The 11,525-nt window shown below is 46.4% G+C and overlaps 1 protein-coding gene across 1 annotated transcript in view; it reads left to right on the forward strand.

The window, feature by feature from the left end:
- LOC123115062 (formin-like protein 5) overlaps nt 1–11,176 on the forward strand; it is a 30,383-nt gene extending 19,207 nt beyond the window's left edge. The window contains exons 2-3 of the mRNA XM_044536347.1: nt 10,154–10,553; nt 10,752–11,176. Of these exons, the coding sequence (XP_044392282.1) occupies nt 10,154–10,553; nt 10,752–10,972 (621 nt within the window). The 3' untranslated portion in view covers nt 10,973–11,176. The remainder of the gene's footprint in view (nt 1–10,153; nt 10,554–10,751) is intronic.
- Nucleotides 11,177–11,525: the final 349 nt, after the last annotated feature.

An 11,525-nucleotide genomic window follows, 5' to 3' on the forward strand; every position in this document is an offset into this window, starting at 1 on the left:
AATCACTTACAGAACGTAGCAACTGATGATAGATTTGTCGAGCTCGCGCAGATTGAAAAGCTGGAACAATTCACTCAGATGAATTTGTACATAGTAATGTTTGAAGTGATGCTCATATCTAACTTCCGCATAAATATATTCTTTGGCGTTTTTATTTTTTATGTAACCCTTGTACCATTTCAGCAGACCTTTCATTTGTGGAGGTAGATCCTCTTCCTGCGCAGGCTCGACGAGAGGCCCATTCTTCACATATGTAATTACTACCTCCTTCACTGGCGCCTCATCAAGGCCTAACAGTTCACGAAGAGTAATACCTAAGTTGGCCGCTTGTTCTCTGGCACTCGTTACAGTCAATCCATGTGCTGCCGCAGCTGCTATGATATCGGGGTCATCCGGACCGGCGGCTTTCACTATAAGCGGGGCAATCGATTGTTTGCTTTGTTCCCTGAGCTGGGCAACTCGTTTCCCGCTTTTTTTACTTTCTAATTCCGTTTTCTCGGCCTCCTCCAAGGCTTTGTTCTCCTGGTTCTCCGCCCGCTCTTTCTTCTCCTTCAACATGAGTGCCTGCCTACGAAGTTCACGTGCATAGTCGTCAGGCAGATTCTTCGCGGCTTGGGACGGTGTGCTCAAAATGACTTAGCCCACTTCTTTTGCTCATCAGAAAATACTGGCTTGGGCTCGGGCTCTCTTTTCTTCTTGCAGTCCGCCTTCCATTTCTCATGATCAGCAGCCGCGGCCACGGCAGTTTCCTCGGCACTACGTTCCCAAGGCCTTGTGGGGAGAGGCTTCAGTGATGGCTCCGGTACCTTTGTGGTCTTAGGTACATAAGGGTCCGGGTTAATAATCCAGGACTGCTTCTGCTTCTTTGCCGGAGGTGGATTGGGGGGCGGCGTCTGATCACCCGCCGGACGAGGACTGGGGGCGGTGTCTGATCACCCGCCGGACGTTGTGGACTGGGGGGCATCGGCTGACGTGACGGAGGTGTAGGTGAACCGCCACCACCGTAGGGGGGTGGACTTGTTGTCCTTGGTGCCTCGCCTGGAAACTTGATAAACTTCTTTTGCCATAGAATGAAATGGCGCTTGACATCTCCAAGTCTTTTCTCCCCTTCAGGTGTAGCAATGTCAATCTCCAGGTCCTCAAACCCTTGGACTATGTCCTCCACCGTGACACGAGCATAGCCATCTTGAATGGGGTTGTTGTGGTGGAGTGCTCCAGGTAAACATGGTAAAGCACTGCCGATGGCTACCTTCATGGACATGTTCCCGATAGGATAATACAGATGACATTCTTTCATCTTCTTTATATCGTCCACGGGGTAGCGAGGAGGCTCCGGTGCAGTAATTTCGACCACCAGAGGCTCCGGTGCAGTAATTTCGATCGTCGGTGCATCTGCACCAGCCGGTGGGGCCTCCGTGGAAGCCACACTGCTTCTCCGCTGCTGGCTTCTGAGATCTGCTGGATGATCTTCATGCTGCGCCCGAGCTGCATCTCTTTCGGCTACTAGTACACTCACGGTTTTCTTCATCACATCCATTTCCGATGCCAACCGCGCCACAACATCTGCTTCCCGATCCATCTTTCTCTTCCGGCTTCTGTAACCGTACGGGTCATCGTTCTGGGGGAACCCTATTTTCCACGGAATGTGCCCCATGCCTCGTACACGTCCTCCGTGTTCAGGATTCCCAAGGGCTTTTGTCAGCGCGTCGTTCTCTCTGTTGAACTTGATCTTCCCCTCTTGAGCATCCCTCATTGCGTCAATAAGGGCTTGGGTGGGTTTAATTATTTTGCCCCGGTAAACACACTCCCCTGTCTCTGGGTTCAGCGTTCCCCCATGCCCGTACCACCAGCTTTTGGCCCTTGGGTCCCATCCCTCCGTACCTGGACGGATTCCTCGCGCCCTCAGCTCGTTCTCCATCTTCTCCCACCTAGGCTCCCAAAGGCGATACCCTCCTGGCCCCATAATATGATTGTACTCCTTCTTAGCCGCATTTTCCTTATTTTTTTCGATATTTGAATGAACTGCTCCGATTTCTTTTGCTTCACAAATTCTGGCCAATCATGTTTCAGTTTCTCATATTGTCCTTTGAAATCCGGAGTCTTGTTCTGCTTGCCAAAGTCATGGGCTAGATTTTGCTTGAATTTCCGGAATGCGTCGGCCATCTTATGAAGAGCGAACTGTTTGACTAGCCTCCTCCTCTCCTTGTTTTCCTCAATCTTGTTACCCTCCTCATCGAATTTGAAGATTGTCGTTTATCGACGTTTGTTCGGCATCATCTTGCTGACGGCGCCATTCATCTTCACCGTCAAGGTTCAGATAAGAAGAGATATCATCTTCTTCTTGTCCGGTCGGCACATATAGAATATCGCCGTTTATGATGCCGAACATATGTGCTTCACCGTCCGGATCATAGTTGTCCATAATCGGGTCAGCTCTATCGTCCGCCATTATGTCAGTCCTGAAAACATGTAGTAAAAACAAATTAATTAAGTGAAGAAGGGGGGCGGTGGCGGTGGCGGTGGCGAAAGGGCGGTGGCAAAAGGAGGGGGCGAGGAAGGGGTGGGAGAGGGTGTCGCGGTAGAGCGCGAGACGGGGCGGCAGACGACGGCGTCACGGAGAGGGAGGCGAGGACAACACACATGTATAACCCTCGCCGCCCCCTCTCGATCCCAAAAAAAAAACACCGCGCGCATCGCCGCCCCCCTCGCCGCCCCCTCTCCGTATATGCGCGGGGTCGTGTACATTTTTTTAAAGCGGGATCGTTGTACATTGACGCGCGGGGTCGTTGTATATATTGATTATCAAGTTTTACTTTTTTTGTTGTTAATTAACAAGTTTTATATAGGTTTTTTTGTTAATTATCAAATTTTACATTTTTTTGTTAATTATCAAGTTTTAAGTTATTTTACCGTTTTTGTTAAACTAATTAACTAGTTAAAATTAAAAAGAACAAAAAAAAAGAAAAATAAGAAAAAATTCCGGTGGCCCGCGGCGCCCCTCTCTCTCTCCACGATCTCGCTCTCTGTGTGAGACCGGTGGCCCGTGCACGCGCGGCAGTACCGAGGCCGGCCGGCGGCGTTGAGGGCGGGCGAGCGAGGCGGCGCACGCGCGGTGGGCGAGGGAGGCCGGTGACGGCCGGCGGCGCCGTACGTGTGGGCGAGAAGGGGCGGCGCGCATGGGCCGGGGCGGGGCGCGGTGTGCAAACATACGGCGGGCGACGGCGGACGGCGTCGAGGGCGAGGGCGACGGCGGGCGGCGTCGAGGGCGAGGGCGACGGCGGGCGCGTCGAGGGCGAGGGCGACGGCGGCAGGCCTTCGGCGCGGTGTTGAATCGGAGAAGACGAGAAAGGGTTCGGGCCCTTGTATTTATAGCCCCCCCTTTAGTTGCGGTTGGGGAGGCGAACCGCGTCTAAAGGGTAACCTTTAGTCGCGGATGGCCAGACCAACCGCGACTAAAGGGTTTTTGGCGGGTTTTTGCGTTCCCGCGCGCAACGACCTTTAGTCGCGGTTGGCCAGGCCAACCGCGACTAAAGGTATTTTTCAAAATACGTTTTCTTTTTCAAAATCACAAATATGTTAAAAGCACAAATATTATATCAAAATATTCAGAAAAATAAAACTAATTCAATTCAAAATTCTAAAAATACAAATAATATATCAAAAAATTAAGAAAAATAAAACTAATTCAATTCAAAATGTTAAAAATACAAATAATATATCAAAAAATTCAGAAAAATAAAACTAATTCAATTCAATATGTTAAAAACACAAAAATTATATCAAAAAATTCAGAAAAATAAAACTAATTCAATTCAAAATGTTAAAAATACAAATAATATATCTAAAAATTCAGAAAAATAAAACTAATTCAATTCAATATGTTAAAAACACAAATACTATATCAAAATATTCAGAAAAATAAAACTAATTCAATTCAAAATTCTAAAAATACAAATAATATATCAAAAAATTAAGAAAAATAAAACTAATTCAATTCAAAATGTTAAAAATACAAATAATATATCAAAAAATTCAGAAAAATAAAACTAATTCAATTCAAAATGTTAAAAATACAAATAATATATCAAAAAATTCAGAAAAATAAAACTAATTCAATTCAATATGTTAAAAACACAAATATTATATCAAAATATTCAGAAAAATAAAACTAATTCAATTCAAAATTCTAAAAATACAAATAATATATCAAAAAATTAAGAAAAATAAAACTAATTCAATTCAAAATGTTAAAAATACAAATAATATATCAAAAAATTCAGAAAAATAAAACTAATTCAATTCAAAATTTTATACGCCTAGGCAGGAGTACGACAGCGACGACAGCAGCGACGACGACGGCGGCAACTTAGAAGGCGACGACTACCAGTACAACGGCGGCGGCTATGAAGACTATGAGTATGCATATTATACGCCTAGGCAGGAGTATGACTAAATCACTCCAAATTTCATGTATCATCAGTGGTATCTCGAATCATTCGAAAATGGACACCAAACACATCACGGGTAATATAATTCACATGATCCATTCAACAAAGTTTGGTACAATAAATTATTACACATCATTTCTTCCCTTGTGTCCCTGCTTGCTTACGATTGTGCCGTATCCATGGAGCATCCTCATCATTTAACTTAATGCTTGGGTCGGTGTTCACTTTGAAGGGCGGAATTTCAGCAAACATATTATAATCTTCTGACATGTCTGTCTTGTCCTCCACTCCCACGATGTTTCTTTTCCCTGAAAGAACAATGTGGCGCTTTGGATCATCGCATGATGTACTGATCGTTTTCTTATCTTTCCGTTTCCTCGGTTTGCTACTCATGTCCTTCACATAGAAAACCTGAGCGACATCTTTCGCTAGGACGAATGGTTCGTCAAGGTAACCAAGATTGTTGAAATCCACCATTGTCATTCCGTATTGCTGGTCCACCTTTACCCCACCTCCTGTTAGCTTGAACCATTTGCACCGGAACAAAGGGACCTTAAAGGAGGGTCCATAGTCAAGTTCCCATATCTCCTCTATGTAACCATAATATGTGACCTTTTGCCCATTCTCGGTTGCTGCATCAAAGCGGACACCACTGTTTTGGTTGGTGCTCTTTTTATCTTGGGCGATCGTGTAAAATGTATTCCCATTTATCTCGTACCCTTGGAAAGTCGTTATAGTCGAAGATGGTGTCTTGGCCAACATGTACAGCTGATCTACAACATCATTGTCATTCATTAAATGTTTTCTCAACCAACTGCCGAAAGTCTCCATGTGGGCCTTCCTAATCCAGGATTCAGGCTTCCCCGGGTTGTCCGAGCGTAAAATATTCTTGTGTTTCTCAAAGTACGGAGCCACCAAGCTGGAATTGGTCAGTACAGTGTGGTGTGCTTCAGTCAGAGAATGGCCGTCCATACATATCGTTGATTTCCTTCCGATCGTGCCTTTTCCACTTAGTCTCCCCTCGTGCCGCGATCGAGGAAGACCAATCGGCTTAAGGTCAGGAACAAAGTCAACACAAAACTCAATTACCTCCTCATTTCCATAGCCCTTGGCGATGCTTCCTTCTGGCCTAGCACGGTTACGAACATATTTCTTTAATACTCCCATGAACCTCTCGAAGGGGAACATATTGTGTAGAAATACAGGACCGAGAATGAAAATCTCTTCGACTAGGTGAACCAAGAGGTGCGTCATAATATTGAAGAAGGATGGCGGGAACACCAACTCGAAACTGACAAGACATTGGATCACATCGTTCTGTAACCGTGGTAGAACTTCTGGATTGATTACCTTCTGAGAGATTGCATTGAGGAATGCACATAGCTTCACAATGGCTACTCGAACATTTTCCGGCAGGAGCCCCCTCAAAGCAATCGGAAGCAATTGCGTCATAATCACGTGGCAGTCGTGAGACTTCAGGTTTTGGAACTTTTTCTCCGCCATGTTTATTATTCCCTTTATATTGGACGAGAATCCAGACGGGACCTTCATACTGCTCAGGCATTCAAAAAAGATGACCTTCTCTTCTTTGGTCAGAGCGTAGCTGGCACGACCTTGAAACCATTCCGGATGCCGGTCATCAGGGTCTTTCAAACGTTGCTGGTCCTGCCGTGCTTCCTTTGTATCATTTGTCTTCCCATACACGCCCAAGAAGCTTAGGAGGTTCACGCAAATATTCTTCGTAACGTGCATCACGTCGATTGCAGAGCGGACTTCTAGGACTTTCCAATATTCTAGCTCCCAGAATATAGATTTCTTCTTCCACATGGCTGCGTGCCCGTCAGCTCCCTTCGGAACTGATTGTCCGCCAGGACCCTTTCCAAAGATGACTTTCAAATCCTTGACCATATCAAATACCTCAGCACCAGTGCGTTCCGCAGGCTTCGGCCGGTGATCTGCCTTGCCGTTGTAATGCTTGCCTTTCTTTCTTACTGGATGAATTTTCGGAAGAAATCGACGATGCCCAAGGTACACGTTCTTCTTACAATTTGGCAAATGTACACTTTCAGTCTCATGTAAGCAGTGCGTGCATGCATTGTATCCCTTATTTGACAGTCCCGAAAGGTTACTAAGAGCAGGCCAATCGTTGATGGTTACGAAAAGCAACGCTCGTAGGTTAAATTCCTCTTTTTTGTGCTCATCCCACACACGGACACCAGGTCTGCCCCACAGCTGTAAAAGTTCATCAACTAATGGCCTTAGGTACACATCGATGTCGTTGCCGGGTTGCTTCGGACCTTGGATGAGCACTGGCATCATAATGAACTTCCGCTTCATGCACAACCAAGGAGGAAGGTTGTAGATGCATAGAGTCACGGGCCAGGTGCTATGGCTGGAGCTCTGCTCGCCAAAAGGATTCATGCCATCTGTACTTAGACCAAATCTTATGTTCCTTGCGTCAGCTGCAAAATCTTTGAACTCTCTGTCGATCTTTCTCCATTGCGTTCCATCTGCGGTGTGTCTCAACTCCCCGTCCGACTTACGGTCCTCTTTGTGCCATCGCAACAACTTGGCATGCTCTTTGTTCCTGAACAGACGTTTCAACCGTGGTATTATAGGAGCATACCACATCACCTTGGCGGGAACCCTCTTCCTGGGTTTCTCGCCCTCAACATCGTCACCAGGGTCATCGCCTCTGATCTTATAACGCAATGCAGTGCATACCGGGCATTCATTCAAATTCTCGTATTCACCGCGGTAGAGGATGCAGTCGTTGATGCATGCATGTATCTTCAGAACCTCTAAACCTAGAGGGCAGACAACCTTCTTTGCTTCGTACGTACTGGCGGGCAACTCGTTATTCTTTGGAAACATATTCTTCAACATTTTCAGCAAGTTTTCAAATGCCGAGTCAGCTACACCTGCCTGTGCCTTCCATTTCAGCAAATCCAGTGTGCAGCCCAGCTTTTTCAGACCATCATCGCATCCGGGGTACAACGACTTTCTGTGATCCTCTAACATGCGATCCAAATTCTCCCTCTCCTTTTCAGTTTCGCAGCGTCTCCGTGCATCAGCAATGGTCCGACCAAGATCATCAACGGTCTCATCACGTGCCTCTTCTTCACCTTCACCTTCCCCTTCACCTTCCCCTTCACCTTCAGCATCCTCCATGAAAGTATCACCGAAATGAGCAAGATAGCTTTCATCGATGAAATCATCCCCTTCTTCATCTTCTTCCATTATAACCCCTCTTTCTCCATGCTTGGTCCAACAATTATAGCTTGGCATGAAACCGTGCCGAAGCAGGTGCAGGTGAACTTCTCTTGAGGAAGAGTAACCCTTCTGATTCTTACATTCAACACATGGACAGATAACAAAACCCTTCTGCTTGTTCGCATTAGCCACTACGAGGAAATCTTTCAAACCCGTAGTGAACTCGCGGGAGAGTCGGTTACCGTACATCCATTGCCGATTCATCTGCATTATTATAATATAAAATATATAATTAACCATCATGCATTTGTTAAACTAACTAGCTATAAACAATAGAAATTAAACAATGAACAACACACATGCATATTTTATCAATGACACACATGCATGAAAGGTTCAAGTTGCTAACCGCGATCGAGGAGGAAAAAATAAATGAGGAACCTCAAGTGTGGCTCCAACACTTCATATCATGTTTGTTTCACCCTCTTGGGGCATTTCATCAAACACCTTGTGTGCATAAGAGGAACCAAAAGCAAACCTACACCCCCTTGTGAAGCTTGTGAAGAGAAGTGGCACCAAATGGCTAAGTGAGCGTGCTGAACTGGTATATATAGGGGAGGAGCTTTAGTCGCGGTTGGCCTGGCCAACCGCGACTAAAGGCCTTTGGGCACCTTTAGTCGCGGTTGGCCTGGCCAACCGCGACTAAAGCCCCTCACGTGCACCAGCTGGCCACCGAGCGCCCTGGGCCCAGGCCTTTGGTCGCGATTCGTCTGCCGAACCGCGACTAAAGACTTCATTAGTCGCGGTTCCTACAGTTTCGCGACTAATGGGGCTGGACGGAAGCCTCTTTTTCTACCAGTGTACGTTCCGTTTTGACTGCGTCTGATATTCCTTTTCCTCGAAACACTGAAATAGGCATAAAACAGCAAATCTGGGCTGGGCCTCCGGTTAATAGGTTAGTCCCAAAAATAATATAAAAGTGGATAATAAAGCCCAATATTGCCTAAAACAGTAGATAAAGTAGCATGGAGGAACCAAAAATTATAGATACGTTGGAGACGTATCATGGGCCCCCTCAAGTACTTTCTTCGCTCAAAAGTTCTTATTAAATCCAAAAATGACTTTCGTGGAGTTTCAGGACTTTTGGAGCTGTGCGGAATAGGTTTCCAATATTTGCTCCTTTTCCAGCCAAAATTCCAGCTGTCGGCATCCCCCCTCTTCATGGCAAACCTTGTAAAATAAGAGAGAATATCCATAAGTATTGAGACATAATGTGTAATAACAGCCCATAATGCAATAAACATCGATATAAAAGCATGATGCAAAATGGACGTATGAACTCCTCCAAGCTTAGACCTCGCTTGTCCTCAAGCGGAAGCCGATATCGAAAAGTATGTACACATGTTTAGAGATAGAGGTGTCGATAAAAATAAAATACGGACATGAGGGCATCATGATCATTCTTATAACAACAACATATATAGATTTTGTCATATGATTTCTTGTGCTCAAGTAACAATCAATTCACAATGTCAAGTATGGTTCAAAAACTTCATTGGGAACTAACAAACTATAATCTCAGTCATTAAAGCAATTACAATTTATCATAACATCAGAAAGAGTCAAGAATAGAGCCTTTTAGCAAGTCCACATACTCAACTATCATATAGTCTTCTACCATTTCTAACACTCACGCAATACTTGTGGTTATGGAGTTTCAACCGGACACTGAGAAAGATAGGGGCTTATTGTGTTGCCTCCCAATGTATTCACCTTTGGGTGATGTCAACAATAATAATTCATGCTAACGTACATCCAATTGGATATATATATATATATATATATATATATATATATATATATATATATATATATATATATATATATATATATATATATATAGGACAAATGTTTCCTACAAGCAGTGGTAGTTACCACCGCTTGCATTTTGTATGTTGTATGTAGTATCTGTCGAAACCAAGAGTATGTATGTGTAGTATGTAGTATATAACAATGTTTAGGTAGTATATATACTAATATTTAGATAGTATGTATCATATTTTGAGTATGCTCTTTTTTACGTACAAATATGTACGTATTCCACAAATATAACAAAAACTATGGACTCATATGCAATCTTTTCATGTAACTTGCTTTGAAATTTTCTTAGATATAGTATATGAACATATTCAAAATAATAAAATAGTATATATATTACCACATGGTAGTATATGAGATATGTGGGGTAACTACCACCGGGTGGTAGGATGGATTTTCCCTATATATATATAGGGTGGGTCTATTATGATAACACCCCTTAAGAGTCTTATTCTGCACATCACTTCCTTATTCTGCTAACACCTGCCTGAACACAAAAACCAACAAACAAACTGCACGCAGCGGACAAAAAAGAAACCGGCCCACCCCCACCGTACCTTCTTCCCCACCCACCCCCACCCATCCCAGCTCTCTTCCCACACATGCGCCATTAGCGACCACCCCCCGAGCACCTCCCCCCACCCATCCCAGCTTTCTTCCACACAAGCGCCATTGGCGACCACCCCCCGAGCACCCCCCTCAACCCACCTTCTACCGCGGAGCGGCCTCGTGGGTTCCTCCCCAATCACCACCCCACCCTCGCGCCGGCCCGACTACCAGCACCGCCCCCCTGTCATCCCGGCGACGGCCGGCTACCCCCACCACCCTCGCCCCTCCCAGCCCCAGATCCAGGCCCCCACCACTGGATTCACCCCCCATGGCGACGCGCCGTCGGGCCATCAACTGCATCGTTCCAAGGGGCGGACCCCCTCCCCCAACAGACTCGCGGCCGCTCGATCGAGACGGGTCCGAGGGAGGAGAGCGACCGGCTCCCTCCTCTCCAGCGAGGCTTGGGTAAGCATCCCCCGATCCCACATCAGCCCCACCATCCCGACGAGCGACTGCCCCCATCCCCCAGATCCAGCTCACCCAGTGCTCCATGGCAAAGCTCCATGGCGCGAGATCCCCATCCCTCTAGCTAGCTCTTCTCCCTTCTCCTCCTCTCCTCTCCGGCGAGCTCTCCTCACGAACCTGTTGTTTGAATTTTTCCAGGTTTGAAGTTCACCGGGTACCAACGGGATGACCACGACGAGTCACTCTGCGGCACGCCGGCACACCCACTTGCAGTTCAGCACGCGGCGACCACCTCCACGAAGTGGGTGCTCCGGACCGCCACCGCCGGTGCCATGCCCTTGCCTTCTCCGCTGGATGTAGTCCCGATCTGGTTCCCCTCCCCCAAGCCGTACCTCGACGAGCTCTTCCCTGTGTGCTAGTACTGGTGGACTACAGCGACTGCGGCAGCCAAAAACACCAGTCGTTGTTCAGTGTTGGATCCGCCTTCCCCCTGTTTGCAACTCCTTTGAATACTTTTTGCAGCTCACTGAATATATTTTTGCAGCTCATTGTGAAAATCCTTGGCGCTGGCCACGCCCTGTCTTTTCCAGCTGCTTCCTCTAAGGCGATGACGGCTTCCTCTCTCTGCCATGTCAAGCTTCAACGTCCACTACCTGCGCCCGGAGTGCAAACTCCCTTCAGCGAGGAGCGAGGTCCAATCCCGGCGAGCAAGCGATACAGTTCGATGCGCATGGCTGTGCAGTGCAGTTGACGCCCCGTGTGCAGCTCACTGACGTGGTCCGATAATTTTTTTGGTTTTGTGCGGTTCCAGTGCAGTGCACATCATCATTTTTTGAGAAAAAAGCAGTGCACATCATCTAGTTCCACCTTTTCCTCACTTCTCGTTGGTGAATATGGCCCAGGTGGTGGTTTCCATTGACCATGAGGACAGCGGCCTCGCCCCTGTACTCCCCTTTTACCCCTCGCCGTGCA

Source organism: Triticum aestivum, chromosome 5B, assembly GCF_018294505.1.
Source record: "Triticum aestivum cultivar Chinese Spring chromosome 5B, IWGSC CS RefSeq v2.1, whole genome shotgun sequence".
Lineage (NCBI taxonomy): Eukaryota > Viridiplantae > Streptophyta > Magnoliopsida > Poales > Poaceae > Triticum > Triticum aestivum.